This window comes from Brassica oleracea, chromosome C1 (genome assembly GCF_000695525.1).
Source record: "Brassica oleracea var. oleracea cultivar TO1000 chromosome C1, BOL, whole genome shotgun sequence".
Classification (NCBI taxonomy): domain Eukaryota; kingdom Viridiplantae; phylum Streptophyta; class Magnoliopsida; order Brassicales; family Brassicaceae; genus Brassica; species Brassica oleracea.
Window position 1 is genome coordinate 33,791,959 of NC_027748.1, and position 23,902 is coordinate 33,815,860.

At 37.8% G+C, this 23,902-nt stretch overlaps 4 protein-coding genes and 1 pseudogene across 5 annotated transcripts; 2 read left to right on the top strand and 3 right to left on the bottom strand.

Annotated features, from left to right (window-relative positions):
- Positions 1-3,812: 3,812 nt before the first annotated feature.
- On the bottom strand, positions 3,813-7,528 carry LOC106338021. The gene is made up of 8 exons (XM_013777096.1): positions 7,497-7,528; positions 5,745-7,407; positions 5,518-5,650; positions 5,238-5,364; positions 5,025-5,135; positions 4,756-4,952; positions 4,523-4,587; positions 3,813-4,412 (listed from the first exon to the last, which is right to left on the bottom strand). The coding sequence occupies exons 1-8, from the start codon at positions 7,526-7,528 to the stop codon at positions 3,813-3,815; spliced, it is 2,928 nt and encodes a 975-aa protein (XP_013632550.1).
- Positions 7,529-10,736: 3,208 nt separating this feature from the next.
- LOC106292441 (protein NDR1-like) lies at positions 10,737-11,630 on the bottom strand. Its single transcript, XM_013728029.1, has one exon. It carries the CDS (start codon positions 11,553-11,555, stop codon positions 10,917-10,919), a length of 639 nt encoding a protein of 212 aa, XP_013583483.1. The 5' UTR covers positions 11,556-11,630; the 3' UTR covers positions 10,737-10,916.
- Positions 11,631-12,737: 1,107 nt separating this feature from the next.
- Positions 12,738-15,867, top strand: LOC106295344 (COBRA-like protein 10). The gene is made up of 3 exons (XM_013731221.1): positions 12,738-13,524; positions 13,745-14,223; positions 14,679-15,867. The coding sequence occupies exons 1-3, from the start codon at positions 12,927-12,929 to the stop codon at positions 15,615-15,617; spliced, it is 2,016 nt and encodes a 671-aa protein (XP_013586675.1). The 5' UTR covers positions 12,738-12,926; the 3' UTR covers positions 15,618-15,867.
- Positions 15,868-16,072: 205 nt separating this feature from the next.
- Positions 16,073-16,940, top strand: LOC106297764 (annotated as a pseudogene).
- A 473-nt stretch (positions 16,941-17,413) lies between these two features.
- LOC106302617 lies at positions 17,414-18,167 on the bottom strand. Of its 2 annotated transcripts, none has more exons than XM_013739089.1 (3): positions 17,877-18,167; positions 17,680-17,739; positions 17,414-17,588 (listed from the first exon to the last, which is right to left on the bottom strand). In XM_013739089.1, the coding sequence occupies exons 1-3, from the start codon at positions 18,093-18,095 to the stop codon at positions 17,478-17,480; spliced, it is 390 nt and encodes a 129-aa protein (XP_013594543.1). In that variant the 5' UTR covers positions 18,096-18,167; the 3' UTR covers positions 17,414-17,477. The 2 variants fall into 2 exon arrangements, with proteins under 2 accessions (XP_013594543.1, XP_013594538.1); XM_013739084.1 differs by having other exon boundaries at positions 17,677-17,739.
- Between the last annotated feature and the right edge of the window lie 5,735 nt (positions 18,168-23,902).

Below are 23,902 nucleotides of genomic sequence, written 5' to 3' on the forward strand. Positions count from 1 at the left end.
AGTCATGTCTTAGGTCCCTTTGGGCCGTCTTCTGACTCGAAGCGTTTATTACGGCTTCTTTCGATAAAGAATGAACTTTCCGCGGTTTTTACCGTAAAGTTTGATCGATGACTTACAATGGCGGGAAACATGAAATGGGTTCGCTACAGTCTTCGGGAGATGGCATCGAAGGATAGACGAGAATGCATTGACTAATGTCGTATCGACGTTTTGGAAGAGCTCGGTTGCTACGTAGCGACCGAGCGGAACGGACGCTCGGTCGCTATGTAGCGACCGAGCTTGGCTCGAGTTCGGTCGCTACGTAGCGACCAAGCGGAACACGCGTTCGGTCGTTGCGTAGCGACTTTTTTCGAGCTCTTGTCCGATGTCTCGTGTTTCCTTTGCAAAGTTTTTCGTAAGAAAGAATCTATTTCGAAAGAGTATTTGTCGAAGAAAGTTCTCATTTTCTTCTTCGGACGTTTTGAATGTTAACTTCGTCGTAACCGTTTTTGACCCCAACAACCGTCATAACACAAACATAACCATTCATATATTAAGTAGCAAATACATAAGTCATTAGACATAAAGGATAACAGATTCAGTTTGCAAACACACCGCAAATTCATAAGAAAAAAGACAGTACATAAGTTAATTACCTAGCTTAAAACTAGCTAGCTAAGTCTGGACCAAAGTTCTTTATTCCCCTGCAGGCTGCAACAAATAAAACTCTCATCAGTTAAGCAATTAAATATGCAAGTTCAAAACACAAAGCACAACACTTACAGCAGTTTAAAATATGACCAACTTATAAACTGGCCATGCGATGGATGAACCATATGCATCTTTCAAACACTCAATTTCATCTGATTTCCTCCAAACTTCTGCATCATCTACGATCACTGCATCTACCCATACTCTAGCTGCATTCGGACCCATGCGTACAAAGTGGACCATTTGATCTGGGTCTGTTGAATGCACTCTTCCTTCAGTAACAACTTGTTTCCTCCCACCAATATCCATTAGTTTGCACTTCTGATTCAGTTTTGTAGCTTGATATTAACATAACCAGATGATTGAAAAAAATAAACCAACAAATATTACCTGATTAGTTGTTGGAGATTTCTTAGTAGGAGTTGAAGTTTTAGCTCGTGTTGCAACTTTTTTAACACTTGTTGCAGTATAAGACTTCGAACCCACAGATGCAACTTTTTTGTCTGTTTCTCTTACGGTTCCTACTGAAGATGCTATGTTAGCAGTACTAGATTTGTTGTCTTTTTGCTTACGGTGGGTTGTCAAAGACAACTTTCCGAGCAGGCCATGATATAAAAGAGTGTAAGCAATCCTCAAGGTATGCCAGATCCATAGTAGGCCTCCATAAATATGTCCCTTCTTCATGTACGACATCGAGAAAGACTTTAACTGCTTTAGGTCCGAGAGAAAGTCCATTAACCAATGCCTTTGCTTCTTGTGTCTGCCAACGGCCTTCACCAACAACAACATCATCATCAGACAAATCCAGTAGTTTGCATTTGTTGAGCGAATTGGTTCTCGACCCCTGACAAACACATTCAGAAAACAATCTCATAAAAGGCCAACAAATCATTACATGAATAAGTATGAGAATGCAAAAGAAACCCCTTTACCATTGGTGTAATCTCTTCTGGTTCAAGCCCCAGACCTATTTCAACACATTTATTCTTAGGCCATGCAATAATATGACCAACAGCTTCCTGAATTGTGCACATGTTACTAGCAGGTCTCCAGAGGAATGCTTCAGGTTCAGTAGCAGCATCAACCAAGACTTTAACATCCTTAGGGCCTAACCGATTGTCATTGACTATATCATCTGGGTCAAAAGGAAGTATACGTCCCTCACCAACGTTTCCATCTTCGTCAGCCCAATCAATAAGAAGACACTTTTTTGTGATCTCTTTTTCACACTTTGTTAAATGGTTAAGATGTAAAACAGTTAGAGTATAAAATAGTAAATAAACATTGATCTAATATATATGACTTACTCTTGCAGCAGAGTTTTCACCCACTTCATTGTCTTCTCTCTGTAAGAAAAACCCAACACATCTTATTCTTATTATGTTATTACCTCTTATCTCAATGTATTAACGGATAAGTGTCTTACCATGTTTTTCACTTTGGCAAGTTCAGTCTGTAACTCAATAACCTTTTCCTGGAGATGAATTTGTTTCTCTTGCATTTCAGAAATAGACTTGTGTTTCATATTGAAGCAAGCTATTTTCGTCTTCATTATATTTCGGCCCATTGCTCTCATGCGACCAGGATTATCAGGTCCTAACAGTTGGATTAGTGTATCTTTATCTTCATTTTTACCAGATGAATGTTTACGATCATTAACAATCTCAGCTGCCTTTTGCTGTACATAAACAAAAAATTAAACATTAGAAGTTTGTTTCTTAGGAGTACCATACCATATGATTGTTTAAACTCACAATCTTCTCAGCTGCATTGGTGTTAATAGGAGTTCCATCTTTTCTGGTACGTGACTTCACCCAGACTTTAAGCCTCGACACTTCAGATGGGTCTTCAGAACTATTTTTCTATGGAAAAAATATATGTCAATATCCTTGTCTACACAATAAATATGAAACAACAAGTAGATAGTATATATGCTTACCATCTCTTCTGCTAGTCTAACCATTCCTTTTCGACTACAAGTGTGAGGAATCTGTTTGCGTCTTCTCTCCTTGTAGCTATCACTCAGAACCTAGCATATGGTTGTTAATACGTAATCTATTTTGTAACTCATGATCTTAGTTAATTCGAAAAGCATACCTTGAATTCTTGGCTAGTTTTCTCCTTAACAAATTTGCGCCACTCAGTTGGAGAAACATTCTTAGGTCTCAGATTCATCCTTTGTTGGTTATTATCAGCTTCATTAATTTGGGTAACTAGGCATAACTTGGATGATCTCCATAAACCTCCCATCTGCCTTAGAACTGCAACCCTTTGGTACTCCTCATCAACTTCAAACCTTGCATGCACTCACATATTAAGCATATCAGTAATCGGTATCTTGATTAAATTCATAAAAAGACTTGTAACATTGTATAGAAACTGTCACCTGGACTAATTTCCACAGCACTGTCTTCACTTCCTCAGTGAGTTTTCTCCAATTCTCAAGTGTGACAGACACATGCTCCCTGACCAATGAACCTAAATATGAGGACAACTTGACTGAACCAGGACCATAAGCTTCTCCCATGAAGGTGAAATCCATATGAACTCTTGTATTTGGATCTTTAGCTAGGTCTCGCATCATTGTTGGTCCACGCTTTCTCTTACGCGACCTGGAAACTTCATGCTCCTGAGTTGTTAGTTCGACCTCACCTTCAGGCTCTTCAACATTATGTTGCTCTTGTTCCCGCTCTTGTACTTCCTCTTCTTCCTCCTCTTGTTCCATCTCTTCTTCTTCCTCTTCTTCTTGCTCTTGTTCATGTTCAACATGTTCCTGCTCTTGTTCTTGGTCAACATGTTCCTGAAGTTGCTCTTGTTCCTGCTCTGTTTCACCTGCTTGTAGAGTACAGACGAACTCAACTTTGTCATCTATTTTTTTTTCTAGGTTTCCTCCCGCGTCTATTGTTCTTTGGACGTTCCATCTCAATTTACATGAAACAAAATATGGAAGAAAGAGTTAACACCATACACAACATTACAAACACAAACAAAGAGACAAGGATCAAGCTAACATCACAGACACACACAAAGAGACAAAGACCAAGCTAAGAACACAAACATTTCACACATCACAGACACACACAAAGGCAACAACCAAATATAATAGTTAATAAGGATACGCTTCACCCATATATGCCTTCACAATCAGTTCTGGCATTCTCAGCTTCATCAATGTCAGCATCCATGTCAATATTTGATGGCAATAGCCCAATGTCTGCAGTTCCCTCTTGAATATCCTCCTTACTATATCTTCTAGACGGACCTTTCATAACAATATACCAATTTGACGACTCATCTTCCCTAGAGTAAAAGATTTGCTTCGCTTGAGATGCTAGTATGTACGGGTCACTTGCAAAGGAGGCTTGACTATGATTCTTGTTAACAAGTGTAAAACCATCTTCAATCTTCACTCCATTACCTTTAACGGCCCATTGACACCGGAAAAGAGGAACGTAAAAGATATTATAATCCACCAAAATGATGCCAGTTACTCTGCCGTAGTAAGATACCAAATCTACCACCTGTGATGTATCTGTGGCACTAGATCTACAAACAGCTGTAGCCTCATAATAAACCCCACTGTTCTGACTTTTCCTATCAACTAAAGTCGTATGAAATCTCAGCCCATTAACTATGAATCCCGTATATGACCTAGCTGAACATCGTAGACCATAAGCTATCCACTTAAGTGTTTCATCATGTTCTGTAGAATCAAGAGGCACCTGATAAAGTAAAAACAAGTCAAACACCAATAGAGTTTCATAAGAAGAGAGTTTGAATACAATCAGTACCTGTTCTTTTAGCCAACTTGCAAAATTCTTTGTATGCATACTCCATAACGTTGAGGCATCTCGCAAGCATCTTCCATCTGTGTCTTGCAAATATTGGAGATGTTGACTATAAATTGAAAACAAACAAATCACTTAACTGAACACACCAATATGAACAAGTTAATGAAAGAGTAATAAGATTCTTACTCTACATAAAGTTCGACTAGAGCCATGTTTTGGATGATAGCAAGATGTGCAATTTTCATTTATGTTTCACTAAGAGTAACTGACGTGCCTGTGGATATTAGACGACCCTCTAAGATAGAATTGTTGTCATACTCCATGTTTCTATCTACTTTCTCTTGAACATTTGTTGTCTTCTTCAAAAATTCATTACAGAACCTGATACATTCCTCAGCTAGATAGGACTCAGCAATGCATCCCTCCGGTCTTGCAGGATTCCTTACAAAGTCTTTAAGGACTTTCATGTACCTGAAACAAATGTCACTGTATATCAGTGTTGCAAAAGAATAACTAAATGTAAATTAGTCATATCTATCGTACCTTTCAAATGGGTACATCCATCTAAAGTGGACTGGACCACCAAGTCGGGCTTCTCTTCCGAGATGGACAGTCAAATGGAGCATGATATCAAAGAAGCTTGGAGGAAAGAATCTTTCAAACAATCACAAAGTCTCAACAATGTCGGCTTCAATAATCAAAAGCTTCTCCCTGTCAATCACTCTCTGACACAACAAATTGAAGAATGCGCATAACCTAAAAACTGCAAGCCTCGGTCCTTTTGGTAACAACCCTTTAAGTGCAATGGGCAGAAGTTGCTGCATTAACACATGGTAGTCATGTGATTTCAACCCTGTGAGTTTACAGTCCTCTAATGAGACACCTGTTGATATGTTTGAATAATATCCATCTGGCCCTTTGAAGTCAAACAGACGCCTGCAAAAGATCTTCTTCTCTGTCTTGGACAAAGACCACGGTGCTGGAGGAAGATATGTGTGTTTACCCTAGATTTTAGGGTGCAACTCCGGCCTAATACCAAGCTCCTCAAGATCTTTACGAGCTGCAAGACCATCCTTTGATTTCTCACAGTGCAATAACGTTGACACTAAACTGGCAGCAACATTTCTCTCCACATGCATTACATCTAAGTTGTGCCTCACTGGAAGTTCCTACTCATAACAAGTGAAACAAAACAAAAAAAAAAATTTAAACAAAAGACAGTCGCAATAGAAACCATTTAAGCAAATGAGATAAGCATATTACCTCCCAATAAGGTAGCTTGAAGAAGATTGACCTCTTCTTCCATCTAGATAACTCATCTTCATCTACTTGTATTTCTTCATCTTCCTCTTCCTCCGATTCACTCGATAAACCCTCATTATCAGAGCCTAAATTAACAGAACATTGAATCCTTTTCCTCTTACTTGCAGATCCTTTGAAATTTCCAAAATCATTCTTGAAATTTCTTAGATGTAGAGAAATGTCACGTCCAGTTAGTATTCTTCCCCTTCTTCCTTGTTCAGCTTTGCCATCAAACCATTTCTTCTTTCCCCAGAAACTATGAGTTGGTGGCAGACCCTTTCTATGGCACATGTAGACATGTTTTTTGCTGAACTTTAGCCACATGCTATCAGTGTTTTTCCCACATAACGGACACCCCATTTTACCTTTTACTTTGCAGCCGGCAAGATTCCCATAAGCTGGAAAATCACTGATTGTCCAGAGCAGCATCGCCCTAAGAGTAAATGTTGATCGAGTCAGAGCGTCGTATGTTATCTCTCCAATGCTCCACAGACTGTTCAGATCGTCAATGAGGGGTTCTAAGTACACATCTATACTATTACCAGGCTGCTGTGGATCAGGAATCAACAATGAAAGCATGATGTTCTCCTTCTTCATGCATAAGTCTGGTGGCAAGTTGTAGTTTACCACCAAAACAGGCCAGCAACTGTATATCGAATTCTTCATGTTGAATGGATTGAATCCATCTGTTGAAAGTCCAAGCCTGAGGTTCCTTTCTTCAGCTGCAAATGTAGGGTATTTAGCATTCATCTGATCCCAGGTCACTGAATCAACAGGGTGACGAAGCTTTCCATCACTGCTTTTGTTGCTAAAGTGCCACCGTAAGTCCTTGGCGGTTTTCTCAGACCGGAACATCCTCTTCAGTCTTGGTATTATGGGAAAGTAACGTAAGACTTTCTGTGGGACGCCTTTCTTCTTCTCACCAGTATGAATGTTAGTCTTCCATCTTGAAGCCTTACATTTTGGACACTTCTCAAGCTTCTTGAACCTCTTTCTGAATAGGCAGCAGTCATTAACACATGCATGGATCTTCTCATAACCCATGTCAAAGGATTTCAAAAATTTCTTCACATCATACAGTGAAGAGTGGAGAACATTTTCCTCTGGTAACATCTCCGACAATGTCTCTAGCAGATCATTGAAGCTCTTTTCAGACCACCCATTATGAGTCTTCAATCTAAATAATGAGACAATTGCAGATAGCTTACTATGGTTGACACAGCTCGGATACAAGGGTGTTTCAGCATCAGCTAGCTTTGCCAAGAACTCGTCTTCTTTCTTGTCGTCTCCCTCTGCCTTCTCAGATAAATCCCCCGTGTCAGCTAACTCTTCATCAAAACACTCAGCAACTCTGTATAACCCAAATATCTCATCATTCCATTCACTTGCTCTGCTTTCACCTGCAACCCCTGAGTTGAGTTCACCGTGTAGATACCAATCAGCCCGCATCTTATAACCCTCCTCCATTCCCCTGGTAACTAGATGGTCTAGTACTACACTTCCCGAGTGACGATCAATATTTCGGCAGTCAATGCAAGGACATACAATCATATCAATCACTCCCAGAGCTGAAGCAACATCACGTACAAACTTTGAAGCCCCTGTCTCATATGAAGGATCAACCCTATGATAAACAATCGAAAGCAAAATGTAAAAACAAGTTAAGTATCTAGACAGCAACTAAAACGTAACAAATATGATTAAATACATTACCTGCTTAGATGCACCCATGCTTTGTCAATCATTATGTGTTCGAACCTAAATTTAAACCTTTAGTAACATAAAGACTTTGTTAAGGTGTCCTCAGATTCAGAGCACATAACACGTAATTTGTATACAGATCCAAACAGGAATCAGTACAATTCATAGTACTCTACAAACAACACAACGAAGTCAATCACAATACAAAACAAAAACGAAGACTGGAGAGGAAATTTATTCTAACAAATCGAATCCCTAAACTGTTAATCCAAATCTACAACCGTAGGATAATGTTGTTATCAATCGAACTCGAAGCAAACAAGAAATCAAAGCAACCAAAAAATAGGAGCAAGAGAACAACTATTCGATACGATTTGAGCTCAATTCGACAGAGATGTCGAAATGTGAACCTCTGATACCTTCGAGATGGAGAGGCGGAGTTGAATCAAAGAGTTGTGGCGACTTGGAGAACGGCGGAGATGATTTCTTAGGCAAATGGAGATGACATTTTAGTGTTCAATAGAGAAAGGGGGGGAACTAAGAGAGAAGAGAGGGAAACCATGAATAGAGAGAGAGAGAGAGAGAGGGAAATGTGATTAGATTAGGGATTTTCACTAAGTGTGTCGCGAAAAAGCTAATTTTAGTTTTCCGCTTATATAATAGCGTTTATGCAATGCTATTTTATAATAATAAAATTTTGGAGTCATCTACTACGGCAGTTCGGTAAAACGAGCTATTACAATGTGCTATCAATAGCAACTTTTTTTGTAGTGCGGATTGCTACTCAATTGAAAAACATGTCAAGCTTCTTGTTTTGTGCATTAACAAAAGTTGTATCCAAAATTTCAAAACAATAACCAAATTAGTGTCTTTTTAGACTTAAATCTTATCTCCAAACATAGTAATCATTTGATCTATTAAGAATTTTTTAAAAATCAATTAAGTTAAAGGACAATTCTCTCAAATAGCTCTTTTTAAGTTTTTGTCACAAAAATAGACCTCAAAAACTAAAATGACCAAAATAACATTTTTTATTTTGAAAATTTTAATTTTATTTTTATTTTTTTAAATTTGAAATCCTATCCCTAAAATCTCACTCCTCAACTCTAAACCCTAAACCATAAATCCTAAACCTTAATCCCTAAACCCTAAATCCCACCCCTTAACTCTGAACCCTAATGTCTAGATTAATTAACCCTAGGGTATAAGTGTATATTTACTTCTTTTGATAAAACATTTAAGTTTATTTTGGTCGTTTTTATTTTTAATGTCTATATTTGTGACAAAAAAAATTTTAGGTCTATCCTAGAGAATTTTTCTATGTTAAATGTATATTTTTAAATACAAAAAAGTTTAAATTATGAAGATTTGATTTTTTTCTTTCAAAATCTAAAATCCGAACCCGATCCAAAATAACCGAACCCGAATTAAAAATACCTGAACCTGACCCGAAATATAGAAATACCCAAAACAGGTTCTATATCCCTATACCGAAATATCCGATCCAATCCGAACGGGTATCCGAACGTCTATCCTAGAAATAACATGTATAAGCCAAGCAAAAAAGAATCATGGGCAACTAATTTTAAATCTTAAGTGGACCAAGATTTTGAGACTTAAAAACTCATAGTAATGTTGTTTTTAAAAAATTTGAACGAATAAGAAGTCCAAACAAGCCGAGTAGTTTTTTTCTTTTTTTTAATGGTATTTGATTTGTACTTGTAAGTTTTCAGTTTAGTGCACTTGGTACCTGGCTTGATCGTTGCAAGTACACGATTTTACGAGATAAGTAGAAGACGAGTAGCGGTTTATCTTATCGAAAATCGGTGCCTACCATTAAAAACAACGAAAATGGAAAATCATCTATCAGAGTTAACAAATAGCAATGAAGACGAGGAAACTAATTAAAACACACAAAAATTAAAACATAAACTTCAAGATTCACAGTAGCCTCTTATCTGAACCTTCTTGTTTCTTCAAAACATAAACTTGTACTTCAACTGCGTCTTCAAAGGGCCGAACCATGAGGCAAAACCACCCGAAAACGCCTGGTTGACATACTTTAGAGCATCTTTATTCCTAAAGTTTCTTATTTTATTTTTTATTTTTTATTTTTATTTTTTTCTGATTAAAAAAAAATTAAAAAGCGAATTAATCGCGGACCGTCACGTGTCGGTGGGACCTGCAAACAGTGCAAAAAACACACAGCACACATGTCTTATTTTGCACACTTAACATACGTTTTTTTTTTCTGAAACGTGGTTCTCCTCTTTAGAAACACTCAAAATTGAGCGATAAAAGATGCTCTTAGCTGATATGTCAAGTTAAGTCGCTGACACCACTATGTTACGCCTACTAGTTGGAAAATAATTAAACCAAATCAATGTAAAAAGTGAAGGAAAATAGAAAAATCAATCAATTTTACTTTATTAAAAAGTCTATAGAGTTTTTCGAATTTAAGTATATAAAACTAGGGTTGACAAAAAAAATGTACATATGAAACTTGGAATATCTGATGATAACCGGCACCAAACCAGATAATGCAATTTTATATTGTAGTATTAAACCAAAACAAATTAAATACGACCAACTATCTTTTTTTATCCCCAAATTTTAGCAAAAAAAAACTATCTTTTTTTTTTTTGAGAAACAAAATACGACCAACTATCTAACCTACATAATACTACCACATGCTCATTGAAAGATTCGTCAGAAAAAAAAATTGTTTATTTTTAGCAACTTTTATAGTAATCAATGACAACTTTCACAACCATCGAAACAAAAAAGTTTAAAATATAAAAACACTAGTACAAAAGACGCCGTTAACAGACAAGTGGTAAAGCAACACATTACTAAAATATAAGCATGATTACAATACAATATGCGATTGGTTATATAATAATACAACTCAAAGTTAAGATATTGTCGTACTTGACATAAACAAGTAAGAAGACAGAGACAACTTGTTCTTCTGTGGCGGCGCCCCATTTCGACTTGGCATAATAAATTTTTTTCTTCTTTTTTTCGTTATTGATATAAAATAATACTTATAAAAGAATTTTATTTCAAACTGACAATTCATAAACTCACATTTTTTTTATGGATTTAAACAGTTTATTTTGATACTTATAATACTTTATTGGGTTTTTAATGGATTTAAACAGACACTACTATATCATTATGTACTTTTTGTCCTGTGTTCTCTGTTCCTTCGTTTGAATCCCAAGATATGATTGTCTTGTATAAGGATAATTGAATTTCAAAAAAGAATTTTGTTGATAGAGAAACTAATTAATACATCGTTGAAACAATAGGAATAAATAATTCAATGAGTACCTGGTCGAATTTATAAACAAACACACGACAAAACTCATAAGAATGAGTCAACAATATCGAAAAACTATTAAAAATCAAGAATCAAGAATCAAGAATCTAACGAATCACAAACAACACGAGCAGATTCATCAAAACACAAATCGGAAAATAGCTTCTTAATCTAGTAGAAGAATCAGATTTCTTCATCTTAAGCCCTTTCTTATGAGCTTTAACTCCATCTCCGTTGACTTCAACATCAGCACCAACTTCAATACCATACCTCTTGGTTTTCCAGAAAAGAATCTTGAACCTCACCCTCGTCTTCAGATCCATCCGGAAAACCGCCGATCCATTAGTCAAAACCGCTCGTGAAACCGTCTGGTTGTTCACAGGAAGAGTCTGACCCCACTTCTTGGCTTTCTTCTTGTGCCCTTGGTAGAATCTTGGCACTGTGTAGTTAGCAACAGAGGAGTTGGTGTTGGAGAAAGAAAGGTGGACATCGTCGTAGTAGATGCCTTGGTCTCTGTTTGGATTAGCGAGACGAACCATAAAGTTGAGAGTGGTGTTGAGACGTGAATGTGCATCTAAGGATTTGTTGAGGGCAGGAACGTAAAAGTATTCAATGGAGCATTTGGGTTTGTCGGGACGGAGGCTGAGCCATAAGAAGAGAGAAGTGAGACCAGCAGTGAAGATGAAGCTGAGGCAGCAGCTACAACAGCTTCTTCCACCATTGTCTGTGTCTTGGTCTAGATCCATTGAGTTTGAGAATTTTTATGTTTATTTTTGTTTGAATGATTTGAAATGGTTTTATAGATTAGATTACTCGGTCTGCTGGTTGGGGATTTCTTTAGCTGATATTTCAAGTTGACTCCAAGAGACGACTAAGTGACACCCACGCGGTTAGCACAAATAAAAACAAATTATTTGACGTAAGAAATTAAAAATAAAAATGCCAACGACTTTTAAATTATATAACTAAAAACAACTAGGTATGTTAAATAACAGAAACCCGATTCTTATTACATTTTTAATATTTTCGTAGGAAAAAACACTAATGAATTAAGCTTTAACACAACAAATATAAGAGCAAAATCATTTGGAGGTTGTGAACGTAGATATTAAACAAAAGATACTTTATTGAGTAGGTATACTAAATGGCCACTCAAAAATATCTCAAAATTTTAAATGGGATATTCAAGACTTATCTAAATAGTGTTTTATCTATTTATGAGATATATAAGTTAACAATCTATGAGATATATAAGTTAATATTTTTCAATGGGTGTATTTTAGAAAACCCTTTACAAATTAAGGCTTTGAATAGTAAGCAAATGGTGAACAAAAAAAAGAATAGTAAGCAAATGAATGAAATTAAATTTTGTATCATTCTTAAAAAAATTACACCATTTATGAAAATCAAAATTTCTATCCATTCTCCCATTCTTTTTTTTACAGTTTTAAGTATTACAGAACAAATCTGTTATTCGCTAAATTTGAAAACAAAAAAAAATCATTCATTTTCGTTTTATTAGTTTATTCTTATTCATTATTTTTATTCGTTTTAGTGTTCCTATTATAGTTTCCGGTTAGACCTTAAAGTCTAAAAAATGATGAAATTGTATAAAGATAATAAATGTCATATTTCTTAAAGCATAGGGTACAAACATCAGAGGTCATCACAACACATTTCCTTGTCCTGTTCGAGTCGACAAATAATTAGAGGTTTTCATTTCGTAAGTAAAATAACAAAAACAGAAAACAAAGTTTGTTTCATTTCGAAAACAATCGAAGCGGTTTTTAGTTAACAAACAAATAAGAAGCTATGTTCCAAAATTAGCAATTGTCCTAAACACACATTCTTACATGACCACCAAATAAAACCAGAGGCTCATATCAAAGTTACCTATTAAGAACCTCTTCTTCTCCAACCTTCTTCCCTTCTTTGAGTTAAATCTTTTGGATTTTCAATCTTTTTTACAGGTTTTTTCAAACTGAAACCTTCATCGTTTGATTTTATCATCACCCTTGTCAAAAGTCTTGGTTAATTCCTTGTTTCTTTTTCTCTCGCTGCCTTGCGGTTTAAGTTTAATCACAAGGCGGTGAGGAAGAAAGAGTAAAATTCAAACGATGAAGGTTATTGAAGTTAAAACGGGAATGAAGATACCTTGGAAGGCACGCTATTCATTAACTCTGTTGATTTTGTTACCATCAGTTCTTCTTCTTTGCAACGGCCAAGATTATGGAACACCGACCGAAGATGGAGCAGGAGGAGGTGAGCCACCACCTGAGATGACGCGTTGCAACGGTATTTTCATGAGCTACAGCTTCGGCAGCCGCGAAACAGAGTACCCTCACGTTAAGAACGTGACGGCGCAATCATGGGCGTTTAAATCGTCTGCGATGATTGTAAACGTGGGGAAAGAAGAGCTCACGGGATGGCAAATGTTTATAGGGTTTCGTCACAAGGAACTGATCGTTTCTGCGACTGGTGCGTCTCCAGTGGACGGAGATTATCCTCTGGATGCTAGCAATGGAACCACGTTCGTTGGTTCACCAAACACGGATTTGAAAACCTCGATTGAAACCGCAGGTGATTTCACTCAGATATCCACCAATATCGAAATCACTGGGACTCTTTTCGGGGTTGCAAAGGGGGTCACACCCATGCCAAGAACACTTAAGCTCATCAACGACGGTTGGGAATGTCCTGCCGCTAAAAGAAAAGGTTAAGATCATGCTAAACTAGATTTCTTGATACACAAGTAACTAATTAGGTTAAGTGTTTAAAGCCACAACGTTTACCTTTTTTTTATTTATTTGATCAATTATAATTTGGAAGTTTTTAATGCAATGCAAACGCAATCTTCCGTTCACATTTGTAATTTATAAAGATGTTTTGATAAAACTTAATGTGATTTTCAAAACGTTTGGTTTTTCTTCAACAGGAAGCAGTATGAACGTGTGTTGCAAGAGAAACCCTAAGTTCAAGGTCAAAACTGGACCAAAGACAAAGTTTGCACCGAGAAGACACGGTGATCTGAACATAGTATACGATGTGTTGCAATCATTTGGCAGTAACTACTTAGCCCAAGTGACCATCGACAACGAGAATCCGCTGGGGCGTTTAGACCGTTGGAACCTAACATGGGAATGGACGCGAGGAGAGATTATAAACACGATGCGAGGAGCTTACACTTACAAAAGAGATCCATCTGAATGTCTTTACAGCAGAGCTGGACAATATTACAAAGACTTAGATTTCTCTCAGGTCATGAATTGTCAGAAGAAGCCAGCCATTTCTGATTTGCCTCCTGAGAGGAAGGATGATAACGTGACGGGCAAGTTACCTTTCTGTTGCAAAAACGGAACTCTTTTGCCTCCTCTTATGGATCCGTCGAAATCCCGATCTATGTTTCAGTTGCAGGTAAATAATCTCTTTCGTTGAAAAGATATGTCCTGAATCGCATATAGTTAGGGTTGTGAAATTTTAGTTGTTGTTCAGTGCTTCAGTGGTTTTAAACCCGACCCGGAGGACTTCCTGAGTTACTTGAAATAAATTATCAATGGAAATAAACTAATAACTAATCAAGTCAACCAAATTTAGTTTTTCTATTTATCATTATTTTTCATCTTCTTCAAGGGGTTTAGTGAAATTTTTATTAAAATCTAAATTTACAAACAATTTTTTTTAAAAAAAAAAATTATTTTAAATAAGATCATTTACCGGTTCAACCATGGTTCTTGAGTTTTTTGGATTTTCTTATTAGTGTTTCTTTTTATTTAAATCTGAACCGCATAGTACTTACTCACTAGGTTTGGTTCAACCATGGTTCTTGGCCGGATCTGAAAAATTGTTTTTTTTTGGTTCTTATGTGCTAGGTTTTCAAGTTACCTCCGGATCTAAACAGAACAGCTCTATATCCACCTCAACACTGGAAAATAGATGGAGTTCTCAATCCGCAGTACAAATGCGGGCCACCGGTTCGGGTTGACCCATCGCAGTTCCCCGATTCTAGCGGTCTGCCGGCAGTAACCTATGCCATCGCCAGTTGGCAAATTGTCTGCAACATAACCAAACCTAAAGCTCAGGCTTCAAGATGTTGTGTCTCTTTCTCAGCATTTTACAACAGCTCTGCTATTCCTTGCAACACTTGCGCTTGTGGATGCAATGACATTGATACAACCACTTGCAATGCTGACCGTAACCCACTTCTCCTCCCTCCAGACGCGCTCCTTGTTCCATTCGATAACCGAACCCTAAAAGCCAAAGCTTGGGCCCAACAAAACCACATGCCAATACCAAAGAAACTCCCTTGTCCGGATAACTGCGGAGTCAGCATTAACTGGCACGTTAACACGGACTACAGAGACGGTTGGACGGCTAGGTTAACCGTTTTCAACTGGAGAGACTTCGCTTTTGAGGATTGGTTTGTAGCGGTTGAGATGGGAAAAGCAGGTCCAGGGTATGAAAACGTTTACTCCTTTAACGGAACACGTGTTCCACCAAACAACAGAACCGTTATGTTCCAAGGGTTACGTGATATGAACTACCTTGTAGGTCAAGTTAACGGAACCCGTCCGCTAAGAGACCCTCCCGTGCCGGGCAAGCAACAATCTGTTATCTCCTTTAAAAAGAAGAACATCAAAGGACTGAATATACCAGAAGGCGACGGTTTCCCAACCAAACTTTTCTTCAATGGAGAAGAATGTGCGCTACCAAAACATTTCCCAAAGAAGAGCTTGGGACATAGACACGGTATCAGTGTCTTGATGTCACTTGTTCTCGCTATAGCGGCTTTTGCACTAATGATGGATTAATTACTAAAGACATAACTAAAGTTAGCATTATTGGTCAGCTTGGTGTTTTGATGCTGTTGCTGAAGAATTAGAAGGAGCAGATGTGGAAAAGATCTTTGTAATATGATTGATCTATATTGAAAAAATGGATATGTTGTATTATACTTTTGTTTGATCTTAGTTTTTAAATTGGAATTTTTTTCTTGAAATATCTCTTTGTTCTTTATTACTATATCTGGAATTATTTAAATACAAAATCTAAGATGCTGAAGCAAGGAACAAAAGCTGTTGACAGAAGAAACAAGTCACATGAGATTCCAAATTAAAAACATTTCTTGAAAGCATGCATTTATGCTTTGCTTAGAATCTGAGAAAGACAAGGAAAAGCTTCTCTGCAACATTTCCTAAAAAGCCTCATCTTTATATAAACTCACTAACCTTTCATCATGTGTCATCAATAACTATACCACACTAAGTCCAAATACATCTTGATTACACATAACCTAAAGAAAATGATGCTTCGTGGGTTAAGTCTCGTGTGTTTTTTCATGATTGTTAACAAAGCCTACGCTAGAGAGTTTATGGTCGGTGGTGCAAAAGGTTGGACCCTTCCTTCCGGGTCTCAAGTTATGGGCAGAACAGAGCAGATTCCAAGTAGGCGACTCTCTGCGTAAGTTTCCACACTGTACTTACCAAACAATAACGATAGTTTTTTTTTCATATGTAACACAAACAACATGTATATAATCGCAGTGTTCGTCTACCAACCAAATCAAGATTCAGTGTTCCAAGTCACAAGAGACGCTTACGACAGCTGCAACACAGATGCACCGACCGCTAAATTCGCTGATGGCAAAACTCCCTTCGCACTAACCCACTCTGGACCATACTATTTTATCAGCGGAAACAAAGACAACTGCAACAAGAACGAGAAGCTCGTGGTCATTGTCATGGCTGACAGAAACGGCAAGACCACATCATCATCATCACCACCGTCTCAAGCCCCGGCTCCCTCAGGAGAAGCCGCTCCTTCTCCGCCTATCACAAGTAACCTTGAGCCCCCAGCAACAACGCCTACTCAAGAAACTCCAAACAACGCAGCTTCCTCATCTTCTTCCTTTGTCTCTGCTCTTTTGGGAGCTGCTCTTGCTTCCACTCTATTCCTACACTAAGAAGTTTCTCTTTTGTCTTCTATTCTCACTCTTTAACGAGTCTTTTCACGTGAGTTCGTGTCAATTGGTGTTTGTTGTTTTGATTGTTTTCCCCTTTTGTTTCTCATGTAAATGAATAAAAAGTTCTACTTGTGTGCATAGTACTGAGACGTCATCGCTATTGCATACAGAGAAATGGAAAGATCAAGAAACTAAGATAGTGTCATACAAAACTTTCTTTCTATTCTCTGAGGTTTTCTCTGTAGAAAAGCTGTTTCAAATCAACACAGTCTGAGGTTTTCTTTCTATTCTCTGAGGTTTAATTACGTATATTTTTTTTTTTCAAGATATATAAGAAATAGTTTCTTATCTTATTCAATTTGAAGAATTTTTTAAATTATGGAATGTATGATTGATTGTAAACTGGAATACATAATTAATTTTTATAATAGTTTTTTCAGAGTTGGTAAGTATAATGTCTAAAAACCATTTATATGTACGTACCTGATTGTTCCAAGCGACACACACGGAAACAAGTTAACTTTTTTGTTACACATGTTTGGAAATGTTTACAAATCTTACACTCTTGCTAGTGCATTTATACATAAAGTACATCATCCAGCATTGATTCGACTTTCACTACATTTACTAGTCCATTCTATAGATTTTACAGACAAAAATAATTCACAATAAAAATTAAAAGATTATGACTGAAAAAACAATCAAAGTATCAACCAATATAGTTGGACAACATGGACAAAGGAACTAAGCAAAGTCCTCGCTTCTTCAGTTCTGCGCAATAATCTTCATTTATTATCCCTTTCTTATTCAATCCCTTCTCCTATAAAACCCGTAAGAATATTTTTGTAGCTCGTCAGAAAAATTGTGTCAGAAATTATGACTGAAAAAACATCTTGAAAGTTTATTACCACGGTTTTAGTATTGTTCGTGTTTTTTCCTTCTGTGGTATTGTCTTCCATTTCACTGTAACCCTAAACGAACAGGCATAGCCAAGATTAATATACATATATATATATATAACGCATCACACAAAAGCACATATATATGTGCATTGCCGTTTAGGCCTATGTCTGGATCAATTTATGTATTGTCTTATCTTTGGACTTACCTTGGTTCTTTTAGAAGGAGATGAAGCCGTGTCTTCTTCGACATAGGCCATAGGGGACGCAGCGTCTGAGATCATGGAAGAATTATCATAATGGCATGTACGATTTTCGGTTTCAAAGTAAATCGTCCAACTACTCTCTTCTAGACCCTCTTGCATTGTTCTCTGTTGAGTAGAGAATATTGTACGCCTCACGCAGTTGCTCAGTGCTGAGTTTTCCATTTGAACTTTCTTAGAGAAAAGCTTGATGAAGAGTGGTTAGATCTTGCAGGAATGAAATATATGAGAAGCTAAAAATGGGATTTAGACTTTTGTTTGCCCAAATAATTCTTTCAAATGTGACAACTATATAGTAAGGGAGGTAGAGGTCATGAAACTTGTAGGTTTAGCACAATTTGGCCCTTTAGTCTAATTATTGTTTATTTTATTGCTTAACGATAAATATTATTTGTTGCTGGCAGTTGAGTAGTTTTATTTCTTTGTGTGCAAGAACAAAGAAAGATATATAGACAAAATTAAAAGTTTCATTAGTTAAAAGTTTCATTAGTTAAAAGTTAAGACAAAATTAACATTAAATATATAGATAAAGAAGGTATTTTTAATAGGTGAACGCGAATACAGTTTTTGGTTGTTGATTTTCCAATAAAAGTGAAGCAATTAAAATTTAAAAGAACTTTCCTAATGACAATCATCACACATTAATTTCGTATATTGTCAGTTAAGAAAGTAATTTCAATAACATGATAAATTAAATTAATTGAGCTTATATATACCGTTTAATAATACTTTTCTTACTCATATATGTGTAATCGAATATATTGTACTGTGCTTGGTATCAAATTTAGAAGCATATATGCAAAATGTACAACAATTTTTGATATAGAGTAAGTGTTCTTCAAATATGTATATATAATGCAGTCAACGATGAATACATGTAGTTCGTGGGGAACTGATACTAAATGTTTAGCTTTAATATGGTTTATAACGTGACAAGCAGATTTAATCTTCGTTTACTTGAAAAAAAAAACTCAAACAGAAAACAGAAAACGTGATGAAGGCAACACTACACCTTAGGCTAAAACTCAAAATAGCTAATTATAAACAAAACGATAAATGTATATAATATATGGTCCTACATAAAGTCGGTCCATGTTCTTGAACCTTTATAGTCCGGCAAGATAATTATTTTATTATCATATTGGTATTTTGGTTATAAAGTATGTACAAACATATCTGAGAGGCATGAAGTGTGCGAGTTTGCAAGTGTTGAACCGAATCTTTGATGGGTGTTGTTAGTGTTACAATGATCGTGTCCCTTCTCCATCAGCCATGTATGACGTAAGAGGCTCCGTAAGCTTTAAATTTTTTGACGACTTTATCGTGGTAAATGTTTGACACGATGTATTACTATGATGGTGATATATTTATAAGTAAAGGCTATCCAAGATTTTGCAGATCCAAGTTTTGTTTCGCATGATGCACAGCGAAAACATAAACAAAGCAAACATTTTGTTTTGTTTTAGTTGTCATTTGTCAATGAAGTTTGTTGACAATTTAAATATCATCGTTTAATAGTTGGTCTTAGAACGTTTGTACATGTCAATTTTATATTTTGGAAAAAATCAGTCAAGAAACCTAGAGAAGTATGAAAGAGTTTATTGTATTCATAAGGTCAATGACCCAAGGTATATATACATACTGGTAAACCTAGTTCTAGAGTATCTTTACATAATCGTACAATAGGAATATTTACTTGATGCCGAAAGATTGAAGCAAGTTATGAAGCCCCATGAGCTCTTGAACGGTATATGACATTGCGCGATATTCAGCTTCACAACTCGAACGAGAAACAAAATCTTGTTTCTGTGTCTTCCATGAAATAGGTGAGCCTCCCAACGTAATGAACCAACCAGTAAGCGACCTTCTAGAAGTGGGGCAACCAGACCAATAAGAATCACACCAGGCTTCTACGGTAAGATCAGTATGTGCTCGAAGTAGAATGCCCTGTCCTGGATTTCCTTTTAAATAACGTACCACCCTTAGAGCTGCTTCCCAATGAGCGAGTTTGGGTTTCTGCATAAACTGAGCAAGAGTGTGTACAGAGTAAGAGAGATCAGGACGAGTAACGGACAAATAGACAAGTCGACCAACAAGTCGACGATAAGCCCCCACATTGGGAAAATCTGGTCCTTTGTCTAAAGACAAACGATGGTTCTGTTCGACTGGAAAGGCAACTGGTTTCGCAGCGAGGAGACCGGTTTCTTCAATAATGCCCAAAGCGTATTTCCGTTGACAAAGATAGATGCCAGTAGGATTACGGGCAAGTTCAATACCAAGAAAATACTTTGAAATGCCCAAGTCTTTCATATGGAAACACTGATTCATGTAAGCTTTAAAAGAGGCGAAGAGAGACGAATTGCTCGCTGAAACAACAAGATCATCGACGTAGACAAGAACTTGAATGTATTCAGTACCTCTATCCATGGTAAATAAGGAGTAATCTGAGCGAGACTGAGCAAAACCATAAGTGCGTAATGAGGAGGAAAGCTTCTCAAACCAGCAACGCGGAGCCTGCTTCAACCCATAGAGAGACTTGTGTAATTTACAGACTTTGTTTTTGTCTGAACCAGTAAAACCCGGAGGTGGACGCATATAAACTTCTTCTTTCAAATCTCCATGTAGAAAAGCATTATGAACATCCATCTGATGAACTTCCCAATTTCGAGAAACTACTATCTGTAAGAAAGTATGTACTGTTGTCATTCGTGCAACAGGAGCGAATGTTTCTTCATAGTCATCTCCCTCAACCTGGTTGTTTCCAAGAACCACAAGCCGCGACTTTCGACGTTCTAAGGTGCCGTCGGCTCGAAATTTGAGTTTAAAAACCCATTTGCAACCGAGAGCATGTTTTCCTGGAGGAAGATCTACAACGGTCCAAGTGCCATTATCTTCAAGAGCTACATACTCAACCATGATGGATTCACGCCAAAATTCATCTAAAATTGCTTGGCGATATGATTTTGGCTCTACCATTGATGAGATGGCAGCAAGAAAATGGCAATGACTATCCGAGAAATTAGTACAATCCACATAGAACTCAATAGCATAAGGAGCATCCGTAGGGCAAGTAACAACTGGTGAAATAGTCCGAAGAACATAATCATGAAGCTTAGCTGGTATATTCTTAGTACGCAGACCACGTCCAAGTTCCTTAGGAGGAGAGTCTTCAACCATATTTTCTGAAGAAGTGGTTAAGGGCTCTGTTTCTGTAAGAGGTTCTGTTTCAGGTAAGGGTAACACGACCTCGGTCTCGATGACTGGGGCCGAAGATGGAGTTACGTCTGGTAAATCCGTCGGTAAAATTGGTAAGTCCATTGCAGTTTGAATGTCTGAAGCCGAATCAATACTATCAAGAACATGAGTAAGTGGCGCCTGAGGAGACGAGTCTTGCGCAGGAAGCAAAGGCGAAACATATGTTGTAGGAACTGATATCTCCTCTGGTACTGGCAAAGTTTCTGTAATAACCATAGGAGGAGACAATGCAGGCGAAGTAACAGTGGCATATGGAAATTCAGACTCACAGAAAACCACATCACGAGTGGAGAAAATCTTTCCTGTAATCGGATTCAAGACACACCAACCCTTCTTGCCGTATGGATATCCAAGAAAAATTCCCTTAATGCTCCTGGTGTCGAATTTATCACCCTTGTGATGTTTATTATGGGCATAGCAAAAATACCCGAAGACGCGGAGATGCGTAAGAGGAGGAGGACGACCATAAAGTCTTTCAAAAGGTGTCTTGCCAGCGAGTAGAGGTGTTGGAGTGTGGTTGATCAAGTAAGCAGCAGTCATAATGCACTCTCCCCAAAATTCAATAGGAAGCGACGCCTGAAACCGTAAAGCTCGTGCCACATTTAGTATGTGTCGATGTTTGCGTTCGACACGACCATTTTGTTGAGGTGTTCCAACACATGATGTCTTATGTATAATTCCTTTTTCTCGAAAGTATGGTGTCATGCACATGAACTCAGTTCCATTATCACTGCGAATTTTCATAATCTGAGTATGAAACTGACAATGCACCATGGAGACAAAATTCCGTATGGTTTGAGCAACGACGGTTTTAGTAGGCAATAAGTAAAGCCAAACGCTGCGTGAGAAATCATCGATGATGGTAAGAAAATAACGAGCACCACAGCGAGAAGTTGTTCGATAGGGTCCCCAAAAGTCACAATGCACCATTTCAAATAAAGCCATAGTTTTATTAGAACTTGTTGGAAAAGAACAACGGGTTTGCTTGGCGCGTACACAAATCTCACACACCTTATTTCTGAGAACATCATTACTAGAAACTGAAATAGGTAAAAAATCCAAAACTTTCGAAGAGGGATATCCTAAACGATGGTGCCAGACATCAGCTGTTACGGACTTGGCTTGATGAATAGCTCCTGCAAATTCCATCCCTCGCAAAAAAATAGAGTCCATTCAACTACTCAGCCACTCCAATCAGCGTCCTGGTAATGCGGTCCTGAATAAGTCCAAGTTTATCAGTAACTTGAAAAATACACGCTTTCTGACGAGCTAACTGTGAAACAGAAATCAAATGACACTGAAGGCCATCAACAAACAGCACATTCTGAATCATAAACAGAGAACTCAAAACCACTGTTCCCTGTCGAGTGGCAAGGGTAATGCGTCCATCAGGTAATTTAACAGGTAACGAGACAATATCCCGTAGATCAGTAAGTGATGCAACTGAACCAGTCATATGATTCGTAGCACCCGAGTCAAGAATCCAAGAAAATTTAGAAGACGTACTGCTCAAGGTATTAGCCGGTGTCTTACGCTCATTCAACATAGTGACCAACGTCTTCCATTGATCATCGCTTAATCCGGTAAGTCCAATACGGTCCGAGTCTGATATCGCATTGGCAGAGTGTTGAGATGGTAATGTAACTGCGTTTGCTCGAGCAAGATCCGTTGATGAAGATCGAGGAGTCGACGCAGAAGCTCCTCTTCCATTGCTCTGTGTAAGAACCCCTCTTGGTCGATCTCCCCACCACTCTGGATAACCTAATGTCCGAAAACAGTTAGTTGCGAGATGCCCTTTCCGACCACAGCTCGCACAAGTCAGCTTCATTATTTCTTCTTTGGAGACAAAAGGACCACTCGAGGATGAGGAAGACCCAAAACTCTGTCCAGTACGAACAGCATGTGCCATTGTGTCTGCTCGTTCATCAAGAACCCGAGTAGTATGTTTTGAATCTTCATCTTGTAGTAAAGCGCTATACGCGATGTCAAGAGACAGGAGAGGATCACGCGACAAGAGATTTGATTTTACTGAGCCGTAGAGGGACTCATCCAAACCTTTAAGGAACTCATGTAATTTGTCCTCTTCCCTTTCTTTCTCAAGATTAGCTCCAATAGGACACCCACAACTTTTGTTGACCCGATGCTCTGCTAAAGCTGTCCAAAGTTGCATTAGTTTCCCGTAGTAAGTCTCAATTGACAACCCATGTTGTCTGCAAGTTGCAAGTCCAGCCTTGATCCGTTGAACTCTCTGTCCATTATTAACAGAGTATCTGCGACGAATATGCTCCCAATAATCACTAGCGATCTCGAGATGTGAAAGATTGGAACGCACAGATTTAGCTATAGTCAGTTTCATCCAAGAGAGTACCAAAGCGTTGTTGGTCCACCAGTCATCAAGGTCCTCCGAATCTTGTTGCGGTTGCGAGATTGAACCATCAACAAAACCAAACTTTTTCCTAGCCTTAAGGACGGTATTATAGGAATGCTTCACCCCTGGAACCGATCCGATCTTACTCCCCGTCATATGGCTGGAGGAGTATTACTTCTGCTAGATCTCTGGTTTGTAAATGACTAATTAAAAGGGTGGGAACAGGATCATCTATCTCTGTATGGAATGATCCTTGGATCCCAGCCACTCGCCCGAGACCAGCAAACAAAAATTCTCACAATTTTTATCCGGAACTTACAGTGGATTCCCTCATCAATCAGGAATCTCG

Coding starts and splice junctions, on each gene's coding strand:
- LOC106302617 (XM_013739084.1), bottom strand. CDS start 18,095: ATGGAAAACTCAGCACTGAGCAACTGCGTGAGGCGTACAATATTCTCT. Junction 17,740..17,876: donor CTCCTTCTAAAAGAACCAAG/GTAAGTCCAAAG, acceptor CTGTTCGTTTAG/GGTTACAGTGAAATGGAAGA. Junction 17,589..17,676: donor CGAACAATACTAAAACCGTG/GTAATAAACTTT, acceptor CGGGTTTTATAG/GAGAAGGGATTGAATAAGAA.
- LOC106338021 (XM_013777096.1), bottom strand. CDS start 7,528: ATGATTGACAAAGCATGGGTGCATCTAAGCAG. Junction 5,651..5,744: donor TCAAGCTACCTTATTGGGAG/GTAATATGCTTA, acceptor TGTTATGAGTAG/GAACTTCCAGTGAGGCACAA. Junction 4,953..5,024: donor TGGATGTACCCATTTGAAAG/GTACGATAGATA, acceptor CATTTGTTTCAG/GTACATGAAAGTCCTTAAAG.
- LOC106292441 (XM_013728029.1), bottom strand. CDS start 11,555: ATGGATCTAGACCAAGACACAGACAATGGTGGAAGAAGCTGTTGTAGC.
- LOC106295344 (XM_013731221.1), top strand. CDS start 12,927: ATGAAGGTTATTGAAGTTAAAACGGGAATGAAGATACCTTGGAAGGCA. Junction 13,525..13,744: donor TCCTGCCGCTAAAAGAAAAG/GTTAAGATCATG, acceptor TTTCTTCAACAG/GAAGCAGTATGAACGTGTGT. Junction 14,224..14,678: donor GATCTATGTTTCAGTTGCAG/GTAAATAATCTC, acceptor CTTATGTGCTAG/GTTTTCAAGTTACCTCCGGA.